The sequence below is a fragment of the Pantherophis guttatus genome, chromosome 3 (assembly GCF_059756535.1).
Source record: "Pantherophis guttatus breed Tessera chromosome 3, ASM5975653v1, whole genome shotgun sequence".
Lineage (NCBI taxonomy): Eukaryota > Metazoa > Chordata > Lepidosauria > Squamata > Colubridae > Pantherophis > Pantherophis guttatus.
This window is the reverse complement of record NC_142065.1, coordinates 948,435-970,068: the sequence shown is the minus strand read 5'-3', so window position 1 is coordinate 970,068 and position 21,634 is coordinate 948,435. Positions and strand designations below refer to the sequence as shown.

Sequence of the window (21,634 nt, the reverse complement as noted above, 5' to 3'; positions counted from 1 at the left end):
ACCGTGATAGCGCACGGAGCCATATTGGTGGGCATGTGAGTGTTGCCTTAGCTCAGCTCCAGTGCGATACGCGCACACCAGCCAACTGATTTTCAGGCCTTCCGGTCCCACCAGAAGTCGGAAAACTGGCTGTTTCTGGCCTCCGGAAGGCCTCCAGGGGGATGGGGAAGGCTGTTTTTTCCCTCCCCAGGCTCCTAGAAAGCCTCTGGAGCCTGGGGAGGGGGAAAATTGGGCCTACTGGATCCACTGTGCCATCGCGTGCCAAAAGCAGGGGGAAGTGTGGGGGGGTCATGTGTGCATGCGTGGGAGGGTGGGGCGCATTGAATTATGGATGTGGGCACACATACCCGTGACCCTCCCCACTCCCCCCGCTTTTGGCACGCGGCGGCAAAAAGGTTAGCCATCACTGCACTAAGAGGTCGAAGGGAAAGTTGAACCCAAGAGGTGAGAGAAGACCGTGCCTCAGTCTTCCAAGAGAAGCAGCAGCAACAGCAGCCGCCAGGCTCTCCAGGCCCTCAGTAGGGAGACTTCCCAAGCTCTCCACACCTGCAACCAGTTGGAACGAACCCTTCACTTGCTTCTTTGGGACGGGTTCCCCTGAAATAACCTCAAAGAAACTTTGATATTTTAAACACTGAAACTTCAATCTTTCTGTGTTCCAAATGTACTTTGTTTCCAAAGGCAACTGGACTTAAACATGTCCTTGAAGAATTTTGCTTCTCATCCAAGAAGCTTCTTCAATTCTGACTGAATGGTGGAGAATGGAAGGATTTTGTATCTTTCTGGGTCTACTTTCTTGCAAATAAGGGCCTCATGTGGTGAATTGCAGGGCCTCTGTCAGGTCCAAAGAACCAGGAATCTTCAGAATAATGGAATAACAAAATTGGAAAGGACCTTGGAGGTCTTCCAGTCCAACACTCTGCTCTAGTAGGAGGTCATAGACCATTTCAGACAAATGGTTGTCCAATTTCTTCTTGAAAACCTCCAGTGTTGGAGCACCCACAATTTCTGGAGGCAAATCATTCCACTGATTAATTGCTTTGTCAGGAAATTCCTCCTTATTTCCTGGTTGCTTCTCTCCTTGATTAGTTTCCATCCGTCACTCCTAGTCCTGCCTTCAGGTGCTTTGGAGAATACGTGGACCCCCTCTGCTTTGTGGCAGCCCCTGAGATATTGGAACGCTGCTATTATGTCACTTAAATTTGTTGAATTTAAGCACAGAGATTTTATTATTATACCCTATGTGCAAGAATTTAGTCAACTAAGGATCAGCACTAAGTTGGTGCTAGATAAGGGTCAATGAAATTCAAGGGGTGCTGGACCTGGATCACTTGTGGGAATGCAATGATTCTAAACGGATCACGCATTTAACTCCACCTTCCAGCTCTGCCTGGTCTTCTCCTACAGCCCTCCTGTCTGTCTTAAAAGACTCTTATCCCTGAGAACACCAGAGCAGCTGAATCAACACTTCTCTTACGGTGGACAGCCTCACGTCTGCTTGCAAGACTCCACAAGCAGGTTTCCATCCATGGTTCCAAGGATCTGACCTTCATTTGGAAGACATGAATCTCCTCTGTGGCCTTAATAAGAAAGGAGTGGGAAGAAACAACTGCCCCCTTCAGGACAAAATATCTGAGGATGATCTTTGGCCCAGAAAGAATGTAGTTCTCCAGAGTTGGAGGCCTTCTGCCTGATCTCTATTCTCCAACCTATCCCTGCTTCATTCGGGGCACAACTCAACTGGTATTGAAGGCCAGCACCAAACACTTGTGATCCAGTAGTGTAGGAGCTTCAACCACTATTTCTTTAACAGATTAACAGAGTTGGAAGGGACCTTGTAGGTCATCTAGTCCAACCCCCTGCCCAAGCAGGAGACCCTACATCATTTCTGACAGACGGCAGTCCAATCTCTTCTTGAAAGCCTCCAGTGATGAAGCTCCCACAACTTCTGAAGGCAGCTTCTGTTCCAAGGGTTGATCATTCTCCCTGTCAGGAAATGTCTCCTTATTTCTAGGTTGAATCTCTCCTTGGTCAGTTTTCATCCATTGTTCCTTGTCTGGCCTTCAGGTGCCTTGGAAAATAGCTTAACCCCCTTCCTCCTCTCTGTGGCAGCTCCTCAAATATTGGAATCATGTCTCCCCTGGTCCTTCTTTTCACTAGACTAGCCATGCCCAGTTCCTGCAACCTTTCTTTATACATTCTTCATATGCAATAACTGTAAATTCCCTCCTCTGTCTTACATCTGCTTGGGGTGACATGCAAAGCATGGAAAACCCAGAGCAGTGCAAGTCATAGAACAAGGAAGGTCAAGAGATTGACCAAGGCCAGATTGACCAACAGCAAGTTCTATTCAGGCAAAGATCTCCTCTCCTGGATACGCCCCTTTCTTGCACACAACATGCAAGCAATCCATCATAGGATGTTGCATCACCTGACCCTCCCTGCAGAACAACCCCTGCCCAAGTGAGATTAGAAATACACAGTTGAGGCGAAGAATTCTTGCTGCAAGTTGGACTTGAGCTGCATCATGAAACCTTGGATTCTTCTACTCCTAGCTGGTCTCCTCATTCTTTCCACTCAACTGGCAACAGCAAAGACCACCAAACAACTTCGTCCTCCAAAAGGTAAGCACCACAGCCTGAGGGTGTCTTCCCACACCTCTCCTCAATCCAGGACTTTGCACCTCACTAAGAATACTTTTAGTTTGATTTACAATTGGTCCACCTGAAGCCAGGTTGTTCTTCTTCCTTTGCAGAAGGTAGGGTCTACCCATTGCATACACTCTGGGTAGGCAGAATCCCATTAATTAATTACATCCCATTAGAGCAATCAAGACAATTCTGGGACTTGAGACTAAAACATGAAGAACGGTTGCAAGAACTGGGCCTGGCTGGTCTAGTGAAGAGAAGGACCAGGGGAGTCATGATAGCATTTTCCAATATTTGAGGGGCTGCCACAGAGAGGAGGAAGGGGGTCAAGCTGTTTTCCAAAGCACCTGAAGGCCAGACAAGGAACAATGGATGGAAACTGAACAAGGAGAGATTCAACCTGGAAATAAGGAGAAATTTTCTGACAGTGAGAACAGTCAACCGATGGAACAGAAGTTGCCTTCAGAAGTCGTGGGAGCTTCATCACTGGAGGCTTTGAAGAAGAGGCTGGACTGCCATCTGTCAGAAATGGTGTAGGGTCTCCTGCTTGGGCGGGGGGTTGGACTAGATGACCTACAAGGTCCCTTCCAACTCTGTTAATCTGTTAAAGAAATAGTGGTTGAAGCTCCTACACTACTGGATCACAAGTGTTTGGTGCTGGCCTTCAATACCAGTTGAGTTGTGCCCCGAATGAAGCAGGGATAGGTTGGAGAATAGAGATCAGGCAGAAGGCCTCCAACTCTGGAGAACTACATTCTTTCTGGGCCAAAGATCATCCTCAGACTAGACTAGATGACCTACAAGGTCCCTTCCAACTCTGTTATTCTGTTAATTTCAGAGAGGGTGGGCTTCAAATGCCTCTGCTTAATGGCCACTTGGATGGAAATCATGAAACCTTTGGTTTTTTAAATAGCAAGCAGTTATCTGTATCAAGCAGGAACAGAGCACAATAGCTAGATGGCAGCAAAGGAAACTGATTAAGACATAGCTCAAAATACTTCCTAGAACGTGAAGTCCATATCTAGCGTACACTTCTCACCCAGGAGGTTGGACATGAAGTCAGAAACTTTGTCAAATGAAATATCTTTGAATATTAGTAGCTTAGGTTGGTAGTTGGGCTGTTGGTTTGAGCTCCGATCGTGGCAATTTGGTTGCAAACATTTCGTCACCATTTCGCCAAAGGCATCATCAGTGCGCTTTGAATTGTGGCTTGTCTGTCAGAATGCTGGCCTTAAATACCTTTTTATGTGATGCGAATTTTATGTGATATAAATTACTTACCATATTTTTTGGAGTATAAGACGCACCTTCCCCCCCCCCCCCAAAAAAGTGGGTGAAAATTTAGGTGTGTCTTATAGACCGAATATGGGCATCACGTTTTTGCCCTCCCAGGCTCCCAGAAGCACTCTGCAGTGTTCTGCATGGCACATTTTTGCCAAAAACGGGCCTGTTTTGGGGCTCCCAAGCCCTCCGCACGTCACGTTTCCAATTTTGGCAAAAACGGGCCATGTGGAGCATTGCAGAGTGCTTCTGGGTGCCGGGGATGGCAAAACACAACATGTAGAAGCCAAAAACTATTTTTTTTCTTGTTTTCCTCCTATAAATTTAGGTGTGTCTTATAGTCTGAAAAATACAGGGTACTTCAAAAGTATGGGAACAAACTAGCATACTAATGCTAGTTTGCATCACATAAGAAGGTATTTAAGGCCGGCATTCTGGCAGACAAACACAATTCAAAGATGTCTCCTTGAATGGTGCTTAAATGTTTGCAGCCAAATTGCCAAGCTGGGAGCTCAGACGAACAGCTCAACTTTGTCCAATGCCTCCTCCTCCTCCTTTCTTTGCAGGCATGCAGCCAATCTGGGTTCTTCAGACAAGGCCTTTAGAAGGGCCTCCATAAAGACCGAGAGGAGAAACTGCCTTGTGCGTGTAGAGGTGGCTTTCATGATGCATGTCAACTTTTCATGGTCTAGCAAAGCAGATTTATAGAAAAGATACAGGGGTATCTGCGGGACACGTGTTGAGATATTTAAACTTAGCGGCTGGTGTTAAGTCCTGGGTGAAGAATGGCGGTGAGGCCAGAGTTATCTCAAACGGCTCTTGATTTATTTCTGCCTGAAAGGCAACTTAAAACTCCCTAGCTGACATATTCCTTTTATAAGGAACTAATGAGCCAACAACCAATCAGGAGAGAGTATTTGCCCACTCCAACAGATAACCAGGATAAAACAAGATGGTAGTAGCCAAGGGAGTTTGACTGAAGCTCAGCCTGTTGACTTTCTTGACCATGTCTACGGAGGTTCTCAGAGGACACAGATAAACTTCCAGGTGACATCAAGGAGTCTCTAAAGGCATGCAAATGTCCAGCTGTCTGCAAGGAGCATCAATCCTTCCCTTCCCCACCATCCAGTCAGAGCTGAAGAAGCTTCTGGGATGAGAAGCAAAACGTCTTCAAAAGTACAAACAAGAAAGTCCAGTTGTTAGAAGGCAAAAGATTGAAAATGGGAGAGGGAAGTGGGCCACGTCCCGATTGGGGTCCATTTTCTGGGATGAAGGCGCAAGGGCTCCTACACACACATGCCATTAGTTTGCATATGATGAAAACATGACAAAGAGAAGTAAACATATACACACACACTCCACAAAATTACATACAAGACAACTCAGGGGTTACGGCAGTGGCCTCATAACCGGATGTCCAGGTCAGCTATCTGGGCGATGGGTTCCTCTGGCGTTGCTTCATGCAGATCTTCTAGGGAACCAGAGAAGGCACATTGTGGGCAGTCTGGCACAATACAGTTAATTGTTTGCATGGCGGCACCACATTCGCAACAAGGGGAATCCAACACCAAGCCATCAACCTTTAGCAGAGAAGCTGGCGGAGGGGTTGTTGAGCAGCACCGTCCATCATTCTGGGCCAATCTCCGTGTTCATCTTCTGTTTTTCCAGTCAAGCCGGGGGAGTGTCCCAAGGTCAAAATCCCTCCGGACTATTTTTGTTACCAAGACTGTGTCTGGGACTCCGACTGCGACGGGAATAAGAAATGCTGCCCAGTTGGATGCGCCAGACACTGTTTCCCCCCAGGTAAGGAGAAGGACTAGACTATGAGCCTTCCTTCCTTCCTTCCTTCCTCCCTGCCTTCCTTTCCTTGTTTCCTTCCTTCCCTCCTTTCCTTCTTTTTTCTTTCTTTCTCTCTCTTTCTTTTATTCCTCACTTCCTTCCTTCTTTCCATTTTTCTTTCTTCTTTTTTTATCATTTTCCTTCCTTCCCCTTCTTTTTCTTTCTTTCAATCTCACTTCCATTCCCTCTTTCTTTTTCCTTCCTTCCTTCCTTTCCTTCCTTCCTCCCTTCTTTCCCTTTCTTTTTCTTTCCTTCCTCACTTCCTTCCTTTCTCTTTCCTTCCTTCCTTCCTTCCTCCCTCCCTCCCTCCTTTCTTTCTTTCCTTCTTTCTTTCCCTCTTTCTTTCTCTTTCTTTCCCTGTCCTATCCTTTCTTACCCATCTCATTTTAAAGCCCTTCATGGCTCCTGCAGCTGCCTCCTCCCTCATGAGGGGTTCCCTTCCTGGCAACAGCCGGTGTCGAGGTTTGGCAGAAACTTCCTCAAGCCCACAAAAGAACCGGCAGCCCCGGCCTTTCCCAAAAGTTCATCTTGTCTGCAAACACTCTCAGCTCACAGCAGGAACTCACACAGCAGGTTCTCCTTGATTTATTTATATTTCACGTTTCTGAACGGCTTATCTGCCCCAAAGAGGAAATCTTCCTCCTCAGCCAGGCCTCCTTCCTCCTGCAGGCCAACCTCTCCAGCTGCCCAAGGAACGTCCCAGCAGACCCAGGGGTCTCCTTCACCTCTTTCCTTCCTGCGTTGGAACCAGAACGAGTCTCGACACCTCCCTCCCTCCCTTCTGCCTCCGGGGACCCAGAGAATAATCCGTGGGGTCTCTGGAATGGTCCCTGACTCACGGCAGGGCCTCTGCAGTGAAGACCCTTTTGGCCACAACACACAGAAGGGGAAGCTCTTTCTCAATCCAAGATCTCAAAGAGCTCCAGAGGCTCAGGGAGACCTTCCTGACTTGTCCCCTGCTGAGCAAAATATATAGAAATGAATGACGAAACACTGTGGCCCTGATATTCCAGAGGGCCCAGAGGAATTTGAGGGGCCACAAGGGCCCTGTTCCTTTCCTCAAAACCAGAACAGGACTCTCGGGCTCCCAGAAAAACAAGTAATGATTCTTCCAATTAGATTTTTTTTGGGATTCCACTCCCACTAAAGCTGCCTGCTATCTACACCAAGGATATACTCTGGGAACTATTCAGGAGGGGCTGTCTTCACGCTCTTTCTCTCACACAGCTACCTATCTGCTACCTCTTACACCTCTGAAATGCACCCTTCGCTCTTATGATCCCACCTCCTAACTATATTCCACCACATCACGTGTAGACTCCAGAATCCCTCAGCCGCCGTGTGTGAACTCCCAGAATTCCTCGGCCGTTTTCTGTCAGGCCCCAAACCAAGAAGGGCACATGGTGATTCTTGAAAGCTGAGTATTGTTTCACATCTATGGACAGAATCTTGCCAAATTAAGGACTCTACTATCTGAACCCACAATGTTCTCTGGGAACAATTAAGGAGACACTGTCTTCACCCTCTTTCTCTCACACAGACTACCTGCTGTCTCTTACGCTTCTGGGATGGCCCCTCCCTCCTGGGACTCTGGCCCACTGCCTTCCACTCAGTGGGATCTCCTTCTGACCAGGAAGAAGAAGCCCCGTTCCAGCCGGGATGCATCTTCTGTTCCTCCTTCTCAGCTCCCCTTTTGCTCTTTCCTCAGGACCTCTCTGAGCCCCAAGATCTGATGGAGGAGCCCAGCAGGAAGCAGCCATTCCTTGGATCCTCCCATCCAGCCCAGCCAGAGAAGGTCTTCCTGCTGCATGGTCCATTCCTCTTTGGCCTCCCCGCTCCAGACTCCTGACCACCTTCCCACCAGCTGCTTCAGCCTGCACAAAGTCCTTTCTCCAGAAACGAGGCTTCTCAAATAAACTCACTGTTGGAAATTCTGGGGTCTGCCTGCTTCTTCTCAAAAAGTCAGAGCGGTTTGTAGAGAGGAGGTGGAGGAATTTGAAGTCAGCCTTGCCCATTTCTAGAATCCTCCCGTTCCTGGTGATGTTCATTCCACTTCATTCAACAGGCGTAAGGAGGGACGGCCGAGGGCAGGAACAGAAGCCTTGAGCCTGAGGTTGCTCATATCCTGTGGTGTAGGATTGTGGCCGCACTCGGCCCTTTATGCCTTTTTCACTCTTTACCTTCAGAAATGCAGAGGGGTGGGCAACGGCCCTTTCCCTCCCGTCATTCGGTCAGCACTTCAAGTTAGTCCAGACTAGGGAACCACATCAGAAATCCTTAGGAATCTGGGGTCTTGGAGCTGCCCCTCCCCTCCCCCAGTTCACACCCCAATTCTTGATGTTCACTACTTTCCTTGCAATTTCCTAATCTGGCAGTTCTCACAAGGTTGGCTGGGGAATGCTGGGCCCCCCAGGATCCTTTCAGGGAATCTGTCAAGTCCAATCAATAAATATTCTGACATTCCTGTTTCCTAATCCAGGAGATATTGATAGATATAACTGACATAAACTCCAAACCAGGGGTGAAGTCCTCCGTGGGTCACTACCGGTTCACTTGCCCGCACATGCGCGGTACATGCCAGACACACGCTGCATGCACATGCATGTGCAGTGCACGCCAAATGCATGCTGCGTACACGCGAATGTGCAGTGTGCACAAAACATGCGCTTCGTGCAGGAAAAGGAGCCGTTTGAAGGTAAGTAGAACAGTAAGGGGGGAACAGCTGTGCTGCACGATTTAGATTTGTGAGAAAGCAGGATTTCCTGCTTCCTATGAATATAAATGGTGTGGCAAAGCTGATCATCGGAAATACTGATTCAGACCAACCAGGAGCTTTTTTTGCCAAACCGGTAGATTTTATCACTATCACTTCGCCCGAATTGGTGCGGACTGATAGGATTTCACCACTGCTCCAAACCCCTCAATAATGTTTCAGAAAGTAAGGGGCCCTGAGACCGAAATGCTTGAGAGCAACCAGGAAAGAAAGTCTCTGCTTTTGGGGCCAAGTTTTATAGCAGCTTTTGGTGGAAAATGGAGGAATCCAGTCTCCAGGCTCCTCCCAGAAGTCCCTACGCGGCCAGCAGAAGGGGGTGCACTGGGTGGCTCCCCCCCCCAAAGGACACGTGGGGGAGGTGGGACAGCTGCAGGAGGAGTGCGATTCTCCAGAGTTAGGGGGCTTCTGCCTGTTCTGGAGCCGCCCCCCTCCCTCCACCACATTTCAACTGGTGCTCAATGCCTGCACTAAAGCAGCAAAAGCCAGAAGTGCAGGAATGTCAACCGTTACTGTAGCAGCCTTAAATTTGTAAATTTGTCACCTTGGGGTGGAGGACTTTGATGTGCAAAACGATGCAGGGTGGAAAACCCAGAGCAACAAAAGTGACAGAATAACAGAGTTGGAAGGGACCTTGGAGGTCCTCCAGTCCAACCCCCTGCTCAAGCAGAAGATCCTCTTCCATTCTGGATAAATGGCTGTCCAGTCTCTTCTTAAAAGCCTCCAGTGATGGAACGCCCACAACTTCTGGTGGCAAGCAGTTCCACTGGTTAATTGTTCTAACTGTCAGGAAATTTCTCCTTCATTCCAGATTGCTTCTCTCCTTGATTAGTTTCCATCTGTTGCTTCTTGTCCTGCCTTCGGGTGCCTTGGAGAACAGGTGAAACACCCCCCTCTTTTTTGGGGCAGCCCCCCCAGATACTGGAAGACTGCTATCATGTCCCCCCTAGTCCTTATTTTCTCTACATTGGCCAAACTCAAATCCTGTAACCATCCTTCATATGTTTTATTCTCCAGGCCTTTAATCATCTTAATTGCTCTTCTCTGCATTCTTTACAAGGTCTCAACATCTTTTTTACATCGTGGCAACCAAAACGAGATGCAATATTTCAAATATGCTCTTACCAAGGCATTATAAAGCGGTACTAATACTTTACGTTGATTGATTTTGATTCTATCCCTCTTAACAGATAGAATCTTCCTTCTGTTAAAACCCTCCTTGTTCTGTGACGGAACAAGGAGAGTCAAGAGATGGACTGGGGACAGATGGACCAACTCCAAGTTTTACTCACCCTCCAGGCAATGATGTCCTCTCCTGGATACGCCCCTCTCTTGCACAGAGTGCGCCAGCTAACTATCATAGGAGGTTGCATCACCTGAGCCGATCTGGAGCATACCCTGTCCAGGTGAGGTTGGGAATACACAGTCGAGAGGACGAATTCTTGCTGCTGCCAGCTGGACTTGAGCTGCATCATGAAACCTTGGCTTCTGCTTCTCCTAGCTGGTCTCCTCATTCTTTCTACTCAACAGACATCAGCAAAAATCAAAAGACGTCATTACCAACTAGGTAAGCACCACAGCTTGAGGATGTCTCTTATACTTCTCCTCAACGCAGCCCCTAAGAAAGACCCCAGGTCATCTTACTTGGACTGACATGATATTGTACTTGGTCCTCCTGAGGTCAGCTTGTTCTTCTTCCTTTGGAGAAGGTGTGGTCTACCAATGGCACATGGTCTGGGTGGACAGGATCCCTTTAATTTCAGAGAAGGTGTGCCTGGTTTAATGGTCACCTGGAGGGGAATCTTGATGAGCCTTGGGAGTCATCAATGAGCCTTGGTGGCGCAGCGGACTAAAGCACTGTTAAGTAACACCAGCTGCCTGCAATTACTGCAAGTTCAATTCTCACCAGGCTCAAGGTTGACTCAGCCTTCCATCCTTCCGAGGTAGGTAAAATGAGGACCCGGTTTGTGGGGGCAATAAGCTGACTTTGTATTAAAAAAAAACACCGTTTATGGGGGGCCGAAAGCCCTACTAAGCAGGTATATACAAAAGGATGAAGGCTATTGCTTAACGCATTGTAAGCCGCCCTGAGTCTCTGGAAAAGGGCGGCATATAAATCGAACCAATAAATAAATAAATAATAAATACTGAAGCTTTTGGTCGCTTCTAAATGCAACCTAGAATTATTTTCTTAATAGCAAGCAGGTTAACTGTATCAAGCAGGAACAAAACCCAATAGCTAGAAGGTAGCAAAAGAAAGTGATTAAGAAAGAGCCCCAAATAGAATTTGAATTCCATATCCAGAGTATACTTCATGTCCTACAGGAGGTAGGACATGGGGTCAGAAGATACTTTCTCAATGCCTCCCCCTTTCCTTGCAACCACTTGGCAGGCAAGAAAAACCCAAAGGACACATATAGAGTGGGGGAAACCAGGCTTAATAGCAGGAACTGTGAGAGGGATCTTGGAGTCTTAGTGGACAACCAGCTAAATAGGAGCCAAGAGTGTGCAGTGGCAGCCAAAAAAGCCAATGCAATCCTAAACTGCATTAACAGAGGGATTCAATCAAGATCAAGGGAGGTCCTAACACCACTCTATAAAGCCTTAGTAAGGCCACACCTAGAGTCCTGCATCCAGTTTTGATCACCACACCATAAAAAAGATGCTGAGACTCTGGAAAGAGTGCAGAGAAGAGCAACAAAGAGGATGAGGGGACTGGAGGCTAAAACATACAATGAACGGTTGCAGGAACTGGGCATGGCTGGTCTAGTGAAGAGAAGGACCAGGGGAGACAGGAGAGCATCTTCCAATATTTGAGGGGCTGCCACAGAGAGGAGGAAGGGGGTCAAGCTATTTCCCAAAGGCGCCTGAAGGCCAGACAAGGAATAATGGATGGAAACTGAACAAGGAGAGATTCAGCCTAGAAACAAGGAGGAATTTTCTGACAGTGAGAGCAATCAACCGATGGAAGAGAAGTTGCCTTCAGAAGTCGTGGGAGCTTCATCCCTGGAGGTTTCAAGAAGAGACTGGGCTGCCATCCGTCAGAAATGGTGTAGGGTCTCCTGCTTGGGCGGGGGGTTGGGCTAGATGACCTGCAAGGGCCCTTCCAACTCTGCTAATCTGTTAAAGACCGTGTAGTCAATCTGGGTTCTTCGGATAATGTCTTGGAAGTGTCTCCCTAAGGAGAGGAGAAGCTGCTTGCTCTCTGTAGATGGTGGTCACCAGTTCATGGATGGCTTTCATGATCAACTTTTCATAGTCTAGCAAACCACGGTTCACCGAAGAGAGAATGGCTGGGGCGTCTGTGGGGCTGGGAGAAAAACCACAATGGTGAGTTTGACTGAAGATCAGGCTGTGACTTTTTTGGCCATGCCTCGCAGACACCCCTGCCCAGCTGAGGGTCCTGATGGAACAAGGGTCTGGGTTCTCCCATCAGAGCAACTGTCAGGAGGGACCTTGGAGGTCATCTAGTCCCCACAGGTCTCCAGTTTGAAGGCAAAGATTGGAAATGAGACGCACTAATGAGAAGCAAGTGGGGCAGGTTCAGACTGGGGCCCATTTTCTGAGATGAAGGAGAAAGGGCTGAGAGAGAGAGAGAGAGAGGGAGGGGGGGAGGGAAAATGTGCAATTAACTATTTACAGAAAAGGTGTTTGAGTGGTTGGAAAGCAGCACTCCTGCATTCTGGGCCAATTTTAATGTCAATTTTCTGTTTTTCCAGTCAAGCTAGGGGAGTGTCCCATGTTCAAAGTCCCTCCGGACTATTATTGTTACCAAGACTGTGTCTGGGACTCCGACTGCGACGGGAATAAGAAATGCTGCCCAGTTGGATGCGCCAGACACTGTTTCCCCCCAGGTAAAGGAAGGCCCTGCAGCTGAGCTATATGCATCTATCTTTCTTTCTTTCTTTCTTTCTTTCTTTCTTTCTTTCTTTCTTTCTTTCTTTCTTTCTTTCTTTTTCTTTCTTTCTTTCTTTCCTTTCTCTCCCTCCCTCCCTCCCTCTTCCTTCCTTCCTTCTTTTCTTTCTTTCCTTTCCTTCCCTCCCTTCTTCTTCTTTCTTTCTTTCTTTCGTTCTTTCTTTCTTTTCTTTCTCTCCCTCCCTCCCTCCCTTTTTCTTCCTTCCTTCCTTCTTTTCTTTCTTTCCTTTCCTTCCCTCCCTTCTTCTTCCTTCCCCTCTTTTTTTCTCTTTCTTTCTTTCTTTCTTTCTTTCTTTCTTTCTTTCTTTCTTCCCCACCCATCTTGTTTTGAAGCCCTTCAAACCCCTGTAGCTCCCTCCTCCCTTATGATGGGGTTCCCTTCCTGGCAGCAGCACTCTCAGCTCACAGCAGGAACTCACACAGCAGGTTCTCCTTGATTTATTTATATTTCACGTTTCTGAACGGCTTATCTGCCCCAAAGAGGAAATCTTCCTCCTCAGCCAGGCCTCCTTCCTCCTGCAGGCCAACCTCTCCAGCTGCCCAAGGAACGTCCCAGCAGACCCAGGGGTCTCCTTCACCTCTTTCCTTCCTGCGTTGGAACCAGAACGAGTCTCGACACCTCCCTCCCTCCCTTCTGCCTCCGGGGACCCAGAGAATAATCCGTGGGGTCTCTGGAATGGTCCCTGACTCACGGCAGGGCCTCTGCAGTGAAGACCCTTTTGGCCACAACACACAGAAGGGGAAGCTCTTTCTCAATCCAAGATCTCAAAGAGCTCCAGAGGCTCAGGGAGACCTTCCTGACTTGTCCCCTGCTGAGCAAAATATATAGAAATGAATGACGAAACACTGTGGCCCTGATATTCCAGAGGGCCCAGAGGAATTTGAGGGGCCACAAGGGCCCTGTTCCTTTCCTCAAAACCAGAACAGGACTCTCGGGCTCCCAGAAAAACAAGTAATGATTCTTCCAATTAGATTTTTTTTGGGATTCCACTCCCACTAAAGCTGCCTGCTATCTACACCAAGGATATACTCTGGGAACTATTCAGGAGGGGCTGTCTTCACGCTCTTTCTCTCACACAGCTACCTATCTGCTACCTCTTATACCTTCGCTCTTATGATCCCACCTCCTAACTATATTCCACCACATCACGTGTAGACTCCAGAATCCCTCAGCCGCCGTGTGTGAACTCCCAGAATTCCTCGGCCGTTTTCTGTCAGGCCCCAAACCAAGAAGGGCACATGGTGATTCTTGAAAGCTGAGTATTGTTTCACATCTATGGACAGAATCTTGCCAAATTAAGGACTCTACTATCTGAACCCACAATGTTCTCTGGGAACAATTAAGGAGACACTGTCTTCACCCTCTTTCTCTCACACAGACTACCTGCTGTCTCTTACGCTTCTGGGATGGCCCCTCCCTCCTGGGACTCTGGCCCACTGCCTTCCACTCAGTGGGATCTCCTTCTGACCAGGAAGAAGAAGCCCCGTTCCAGCCGGGATGCATCTTCTGTTCCTCCTTCTCAGCTCCCCTTTTGCTCTTTCCTCAGGACCTCTCTGAGCCCCAAGATCTGATGGAGGAGCCCAGCAGGAAGCAGCCATTCCTTGGATCCTCCCATCCAGCCCAGCCAGAGAAGGTCTTCCTGCTGCATGGTCCATTCCTCTTTGGCCTCCCCGCTCCAGACTCCTGACCACCTTCCCACCAGCTGCTTCAGGCTGCACAAAGTCCTTTCTCCAGAAACGAGGCTTCTCAAATAAACTCACTGTTGGAAATTCTGGGGTCTGCCTGCTTCTTCTCAAAAAGTCAGAGCGGTTTGTAGAGAGGAGGTGGAGGAATTTGAAGTCAGCCTTGCCCATTTCTAGAATCCTCCCGTTCCTGGTGATGTTCATTCCACTTCATTCAACAGGCGTAAGGAGGGACGGCCGAGGGCAGGAACAGAAGCCTTGAGCCTGAGGTTGCTCATATCCTGTGGTGTAGGATTGTGGCCGCACTCGGCCCTTTATGCCTTTTTCACTCTTTACCTTCAGAAATGCAGAGGGGTGGGCAACGGCCCTTTCCCTCCCGTCATTCGGTCAGCACTTCAAGTTAGTCCAGACTAGGGAACCACATCAGAAATCCTTAGGAATCTGGGGTCTTGGAGCTGCCCCTCCCCCCCCCAGTTCACACCCCAATTCTTGATGTTCACTACTTTCCTTGCAATTTCCTAATCTGGCAGTTCTCACAAGGTTGGCTGGGGAATGCTGGGCCCCCCAGGATCCTTTCAGGGAATCTGTCAAGTCCAATCAATAAATATTCTGACATTCCTGTTTCCTAATCCAGGAAATATTGATAGATATAACTGACATAAACTCCAAACCAGGGGTGAAGTCCTCCGTGGGTCACTACCGGTTCACTTGCCCGCACATGCGCGGTACATGCCAGACACACGCTGCATGCACATGCATGTGCAGTGCACGCCAAATGCATGCTGCGTACACGCGAATGTGCAGTGCGCACAAAACATGCGCTTCGTGCAGGAAAAGGAGCCGTTTGAAGGTAAGTAGAACAGTAAGGGGGGAACAGCTGTGTTGCACGATTTAGATTTGTGAGAAAGCAGGATTTCCTGCTTCCTATGAATATAAATGGTGTGGCAAAGCTGATCATCGGAAATACTGATTCAGACCAACCGGGAGCTTTTTTTGCCAAACCGGTAGATTTTATCACTATCACTTCGCCCGAATTGGTGCGGACTGATAGGATTTCACCACTGCTCCAAACCCCTCAATAATGTTTCAGAAAGTCAGGGGCCCTGAGACCGAAATGCTTGAGAGCAACCAGGAAAGAAAGTCTCTGCTTTTGGGGCCAAGTTTTATAGCAGCTTTTGGTGGAAAATGGAGGAATCCAGTCTCCAGGCTCCTCCCAGAAGTCCCTACGCGGCCAGCAGAAGGGGGTGCACTGGGTGGCTCCCCCCCAAAGGACACGTGGGGGAGGTGGGACAGCTGCAGGAGGAGTGCGATTCTCCAGAGTTAGGGGGCTTCTGCCTGTTCTGGAGCCGCCCCCCTCCCTCCACCACATTTCAACTGGTGCTCAATGCCTGCACTAAAGCAGCAAAAGCCAGAAGTGCAGGAATGTCAACCGTTACTGTAGTAGCCTTAAATTTGTAAATTTGTCACCTTGGGGTGGAGGACTTTGATGTGCAAAACGATGCAGGGTGGAAAACCCAGAGCAACAAAAGTGACAGAATAACAGAGTTGGAAGGGACCTTGGAGGTCCTCCAGTCCAACCCCCTGCTCAAGCAGAAGATCCTCTTCCATTCTGGATAAATGGCTGTCCAGTCTCTTCTTAAAAGCCTCCAGTGATGGAACGCCCACAACTTCTGGTGGCAAGCAGTTCCACTGGTTAATTGTTCTAACTGTCAGGAAATTTCTCCTTCATTCCAGATTGCTTCTCTCCTTGATTAGTTTCCATCTGTTGCTTCTTGTCCTGCCTTCGGGTGCTTTGGAGAACAGGTAAAACACCCCCCTCTTTTTTGGGGCAGCCCCCCCAGATACTGGAAGACTGCTATCATGTCCCCCCTAGTCCTTATTTTCTCTACATTGGCCAAACTCAAATCCTGTAACCGTCCTTCATATATTTTGGTCTCCAGGCCTTTAATCATCTTAATTGCTCTTCTCTGCATTCTTTACAAGGTCTCAACATCTTTTTTACATCGTGGCAACCAAAACGAGATGCAATATTTCAAATATGCTCTTACCAAGGCATTATAAAGCGGTACTAATACTTTACGTTGATTGATTTTGATTCTATCCCTCTTAACAGATAGAATCTTCCTTCTGTTAAAACCCTCCTTGTTCTGTGACGGAACAAGGAGAGTCAAGAGATGGACTGGGGACAGATGGACCAACTCCAAGTTTTACTCACCCTCCAGGCAATGATGTCCTCTCCTGGATACGCCCCTCTCTTGCACAGAGTGCGCCAGCTAACTATCATAGGAGGTTGCATCACCTGAGCCGATCTGGAGCATACCCTGTCCAGGTGAGGTTGGGAATACACAGTCGAGAGGACGAATTCTTGCTGCTGCCAGCTGGACTTGAGCTGCATCATGAAACCTTGGCTTCTGCTTCTCCTAGCTGGTCTCCTCATTCTTTCTACTCAACAGACATCAGCAAAAATCAAAAGACGTCATTACCAACTAGGTAAGCACCACAGCTTGAGGATGTCTCTTATACTTCTCCTCAACGCAGCCCCTAAGAAAGACCCCAGGTCATCTTACTTGGACTGACATGATATTGTACTTGGTCCTCCTGAGGTCAGCTTGTTCTTCTTCCTTTGGAGAAGGTGTGGTCTACCAATGGCACATGGTCTGGGTGGACAGGATCCCTTTAATTTCAGAGAAGGTGTGCCTGGTTTAATGGTCACCTGGAGGGGAATCTTGATGAGCCTTGGGAGTCATCAATGAGCCTTGGTGGCGCAGCGGACTAAAGCACTGTTAAGTAACACCAGCTGCCTGCAATTACTGCAAGTTCAATTCTCACCAGGCTCAAGGTTGACTCAGCCTTCCATCCTTCCGAGGTAGGTAAAATGAGGACCCGGTTTGTGGGGGCAATAAGCTGACTTTGTATTAAAAAAAAACACCGTTTATGGGGGGCCGAAAGCCCTACTAAGCAGGTATATACAAAAGGATGAAGGCTATTGCTTAACGCATTGTAAGCCGCCCTGAGTCTCCGGAAAAGGGCGGCATATAAATCGAACCAATAAATAAATAAATAATAAATACTGAAGCTTTTGGTCGCTTCTAAATGCAACCTAGAATTATTTTCTTAATAGCAAGCAGGTTAACTGTATCAAGCAGGAACAAAACCCAATAGCTAGATGGTAGCAAAAGAAAGTGATTAAGAAAGAGCCCCAAATAGAATTTGAATTCCATATCCAGAGTATACTTCATGTCCTACAGGAGGTAGGACATGGGGTCAGAAGATACTTTCTCAATGCCTCCCCCTTTCCTTGCAACCACTTGGCAGGCAAGAAAAACCCAAAGGACACATATAGAGTGGGGGAAACCAGGCTTAATAGCAGGAACTGTGAGAGGGATCTTGGAGTCTTAGTGAACAACCAGCTAAATAGGAGCCAAGAGTATGCAGTGGCAGCCAAAAAAGCCAATGCAATCCTAAACTGCATTAACAGAGGGATTCAATCAAGATCAAGGGAGGTACTAACACCACTCTATAAAGCCTTAGTAAGGCCACACCTAGAGTCCTGCATCCAGTTTTGATCACCACACCATAAAAAAGATGCTGAGACTCTGGAAAAAGTGCAGAGAAGAGCAACCAGGATGATGAGGGGACTGGAGGCTAAAACATACGATGAACCGTTGCAGGAACTGGGCCTGGCTGGTCTAGTGAAGAGAAGGACCAGGGGAGACAGGAGAGCATCTTCCAATATTTGAGGGGCTGCCACAGAGAGGAGGAAGCGGGTCAAGCTATTTCCCAAAGGCGCCTGAAGGCCAGACAAGGAATAATGGATGGAAACTGATCAAGGAGAGATTCAGCCTAGAAACAAGGAGGAATTTTCTGACAGTGAGAGCAATCAACCGATGGAAGAGAAGTTGCCTTCAGAAGTCGTGGGAGCTTCATCCCTGGAGGTTTCAAGAAGAGACTGGACTGCCATCTGTCAGAAATGGTGTAGGGTCTCCTGCTTGGGCGGGGGGTTGGGCTAGATGACCTGCAAGGGCCCTTCCAACTCTGCTAATCTGTTAAAGACCGTGTAGTCAATCTGGGTTCTTCGGATAATGTCTTGGAAGTGTCTCCCTAAGGAGAGGAGAAGCTGCTTGCTCTCTGTAGATGGTGGTCACCAGTTCATGGATGGCTTTCATGATCAACTTTTCATAGTCTAGCAAACCACGGTTCACCGAAGAGAGAATGGCTGGGGCGTCTGTGGGGCTGGGAGAAAAACCACAATGGTGAGTTTGACTGAAGATCAGGCTGTGACTTTTTTGGCCATGCCTCGCAGACACCCCTGCCCAGCTGAGGGTCCTGATGGAACAAGGGTCTGGGTTCTCCCATCAGAGCAACGGTCAGGAGGGACCTTGGAGGTCATCTAGTCCCCACAGGTCTCCAGTTTGAAGGCAAAGATTGGAAATGAGACGCACTAATGAGAAGCAAGTGGGGCAGGTTCAGACTGGGGCCCATTTTCTGAGATGAAGGAGAAAGGGCTGAGAGAGAGAGAGAGAGAGGGAGGGGGGGAGGGAAAATGTGCAATTAACTATTTACAGAAAAGGTGTTTGAGTGGTTGGAAAGCAGCACTCCTGCATTCTGGGCCAATTTTAATGTCAATTTTCTGTTTTTCCAGTCAAGCTAGGGGAGTGTCCCATGTTCAAAGTCCCTCCGGACTATTATTGTTACCAAGACTGTGTCTGGGACTCCGACTGCGACGGGAATAAGAAATGCTGCCCAGTTGGATGCGCCAGACACTGTTTCCCCCCAGGTAAAGGAAGGCCCTGCAGCTGAGCTATATGCATCTTTCTTTCTTTCTTTTTCTTTCTTTCTTTCTTTCTTTCTTTTGTTCTTTTTCTTTCTTTCTTTCCTTTCTCTCCCTCCCTCCCTCCCTTCTTCTTCCTTCCTTCCTTCTTTTCTTTCTTTCCTTTCCTTCCCTCCCTTCTTCTTCTTTCTTTCTTTCGTTCTTTCTTTCTTTTCTTTCTCTCCCTCCCTCCCTCCCTTTTTCTTCCTTCCTTCCTTCTTTTCTTTCTTTCCTTTCCTTCCCTCCCTTCTTCTTCCTTCCCCTCTTTTTTCTCTTTCTTTTTCTTCTTTCTTTCTTTCTTTCTTTCTTTCTTTCTTTCTTTCTTTCTTCCCCACCCATCTTGTTTTGAAGCCCTTCAAACCCCTGTAGCTCCCTCCTCCCTTATGATGGGGTTCCCTTCCTGGCAGCAGCACTCTCAGCTCACAGCAGGAACTCACACAGCAGGTTCTCCTTGATTTATTTATATTTCACGTTTCTGAACGGCTTATCTGCCCCAAAGAGGAAATCTTCCTCCTCAGCCAGGCCTCCTTCCTCCTGCAGGCCAACCTCTCCAGCTGCCCAAGGAACGTCCCAGCAGACCCAGGGGTCTCCTTCACCTCTTTCCTTCCTGCGTTGGAACCAGAACGAGTCTCGACACCTCCCTCCCTCCCTTCTGCCTCCGGGGACCCAGAGAATAATCCGTGGGGTCTCTGGAATGGTCCCTGACTCACGGCAGGGCCTCTGCAGTGAAGACCCTTTTGGCCACAACACACAGAAGGGGAAGCTCTTTCTCAATCCAAGATCTCAAAGAGCTCCAGAGGCTCAGGGAGACCTTCCTGACTTGTCCCCTGCTGAGCAAAATATATAGAAATGAATGACAAAACACTGTGGCCCTGATATTCCAGAGGGCCCAGAGGAATTTGAGGGGCCACAAGGGCCCTGTTCCTTTCCTCAAAACCAGAACAGGACTCTAGGGCTCCCAGAAAAACAAGTAATGATTCTTCCAATTAGATTTTTTTTGGGATTCCACTCCCACTAAAGCTGCCTGCTATCTACACCAAGGATATACTCTGGGAACTATTCAGGAGGGGCTGTCTTCACGCTCTTTCTCTCACACAGCTACCTATCTGCTACCTCTTATACCTTCGCTCTTATGATCCCACCTCCTAACTATATTCCACCACATCACGTGTAGACTCCAGAATCCCTCAGCCGCCGTGTGTGAACTCCCAGAATTCCTCGGCCGTTTTCTGTCAGGCCCCAAACCAAGAAGGGCACATGGTGATTCTTGAAAGCTGAGTATTGTTTCACATCTATGGACAGAATCTTGCCAAATTAAGGACTCTACTATCTGAACCCACAATGTTCTCTGGGAACAATTAAGGAGACACTGTCTTCACCCTCTTTCTCTCACACAGACTACCTGCTGTCTCTTACGCTTCTGGGATGGCCCCTCCCTCCTGGGACTCTGGCCCACTGCCTTCCACTCAGTGGGATCTCCTTCTGACCAGGAAGAAGAAGCCCCGTTCCAGCCGGGATGCATCTTCTGTTCCTCCTTCTCAGCTCCCCTTTTGCTCTTTCCTCAGGACCTCTCTGAGCCCCAAGATCTGATGGAGGAGCCCAGCAGGAAGCAGCCATTCCTTGGATCCTCCCATCCAGCCCAGCCAGAGAAGGTCTTCCTGCTGCATGGTCCATTCCTCTTTGGCCTCCCCGCTCCAGACTCCTGACCACCTTCCCACCAGCTGCTTCAGCCTGCACAAAGTCCTTTCTCCAGAAACGAGGCTTCTCAAATAAACTCACTATTGGAAATTCTGGGGTCTGCCTGCTTCTTCTCAAAAAGTCAGAGCGGTTTGTAGAGAGGAGGTGGAGGAATTTGAAGTCAGCCTTGCCCATTTCTAGAATCCTCCCGTTCCTGGTGATGTTCATTCCACTTCATTCAACAGGCGTAAGGAGGGACGGCCGAGGGCAGGAAGAGAAGCCTTGAGCCTGAGGTTGCTCATATCCTGTGGTGTAGGATTGTGGCCGCACTCGGCCCTTTATGCCTTTTTCACTCTTTACCTTCAGAAATGCAGAGGGGTGGGCAACGGCCCTTTCCCTCCCGTCATTCGGTCAGCACTTCAAGTTAGTCCAGACTAGGGAACCACATCAGAAATCCTTAGGAATCTGGGGTCTTGGAGCTGCCCCTCCCCCCCCCAGTTCACACCCCAATTCTTGATGTTCACTTCTTTCCTTGCAATTTCCTAATCTGGCAGTTCTCACAAGGTTGGCTGGGGAATGCTGGGCCCCCCAGGATCCTTTCAGGGAATCTGTCAAGTCCAATCAATAAATATTTTGACATTCCTGTTTCCTAATCCAGGAGATATTGATAGATATAACTGACATAAACTCCAAACCAGGGGTGAAGTCCTCCGTGGGTCACTACCGGTTCACTTGCCCGCACATGCGCGGTACATGCCAGACACACGCTGCATGCACATGCATGTGCAGTGCACGCCAAATGCATGCTGCGTACACGCGAATGTGCAGTGCGCACAAAACACGCGCTTCGTGCAGGAAAAGGAGCCGTTTGAAGGTAAGTAGAACAGTAAGGGGGGAACAGCTGTGTTGCACGATTTAGATTTGTGAGAAAGCAGGATTTCCTGCTTCCTATGAATATAAATGGTGTGGCAAAGCTGATCATCGGAAATACTGATTCAGACCAACCGGGAG

At 48.4% G+C, this 21,634-nt stretch overlaps 2 protein-coding genes across 2 annotated transcripts; both read left to right on the top strand.

Moving 5' to 3' along the window:
* The first annotated feature begins 2,469 nt into the window (after nt 1-2,469).
* Nucleotides 2,470-7,699, top strand: LOC132712515 (waprin-Phi3). Its single transcript, XM_060694222.2, has 3 exons — nt 2,470-2,624; nt 5,598-5,732; nt 7,477-7,699. The coding sequence occupies exons 1-3, from the start codon at nt 2,528-2,530 to the stop codon at nt 7,485-7,487; spliced, it is 243 nt and encodes an 80-aa protein (XP_060550205.2). The 5' UTR covers nt 2,470-2,527; the 3' UTR covers nt 7,488-7,699.
* A 2,193-nt stretch (nt 7,700-9,892) lies between these two features.
* On the top strand, nt 9,893-20,648 carry LOC148114455 (WAP four-disulfide core domain protein 2-like). The gene is made up of 6 exons (XM_087888858.1): nt 9,893-10,105; nt 12,258-12,392; nt 14,001-14,009; nt 16,471-16,626; nt 18,779-18,913; nt 20,512-20,648. Exons 1-6 carry the CDS (start codon nt 10,012-10,014, stop codon nt 20,520-20,522), a joined length of 540 nt encoding a protein of 179 aa, XP_087744984.1. The 5' UTR covers nt 9,893-10,011; the 3' UTR covers nt 20,523-20,648.
* The last annotated feature ends 986 nt before the right edge of the window (nt 20,649-21,634 follow it).

Coding starts and splice junctions, on each gene's coding strand:
- LOC132712515 (XM_060694222.2), top strand. CDS start 2,528: ATGAAACCTTGGATTCTTCTACTCCTAGCTGGTCTCCTCATTCTTTCC. Junction 2,625..5,597: donor ACAACTTCGTCCTCCAAAAG/GTAAGCACCACA, acceptor CTGTTTTTCCAG/TCAAGCCGGGGGAGTGTCCC.
- LOC148114455 (XM_087888858.1), top strand. CDS start 10,012: ATGAAACCTTGGCTTCTGCTTCTCCTAGCTGGTCTCCTCATTCTTTCT. Junction 10,106..12,257: donor AAGACGTCATTACCAACTAG/GTAAGCACCACA, acceptor CTGTTTTTCCAG/TCAAGCTAGGGGAGTGTCCC. Junction 16,627..18,778: donor AAGACGTCATTACCAACTAG/GTAAGCACCACA, acceptor CTGTTTTTCCAG/TCAAGCTAGGGGAGTGTCCC.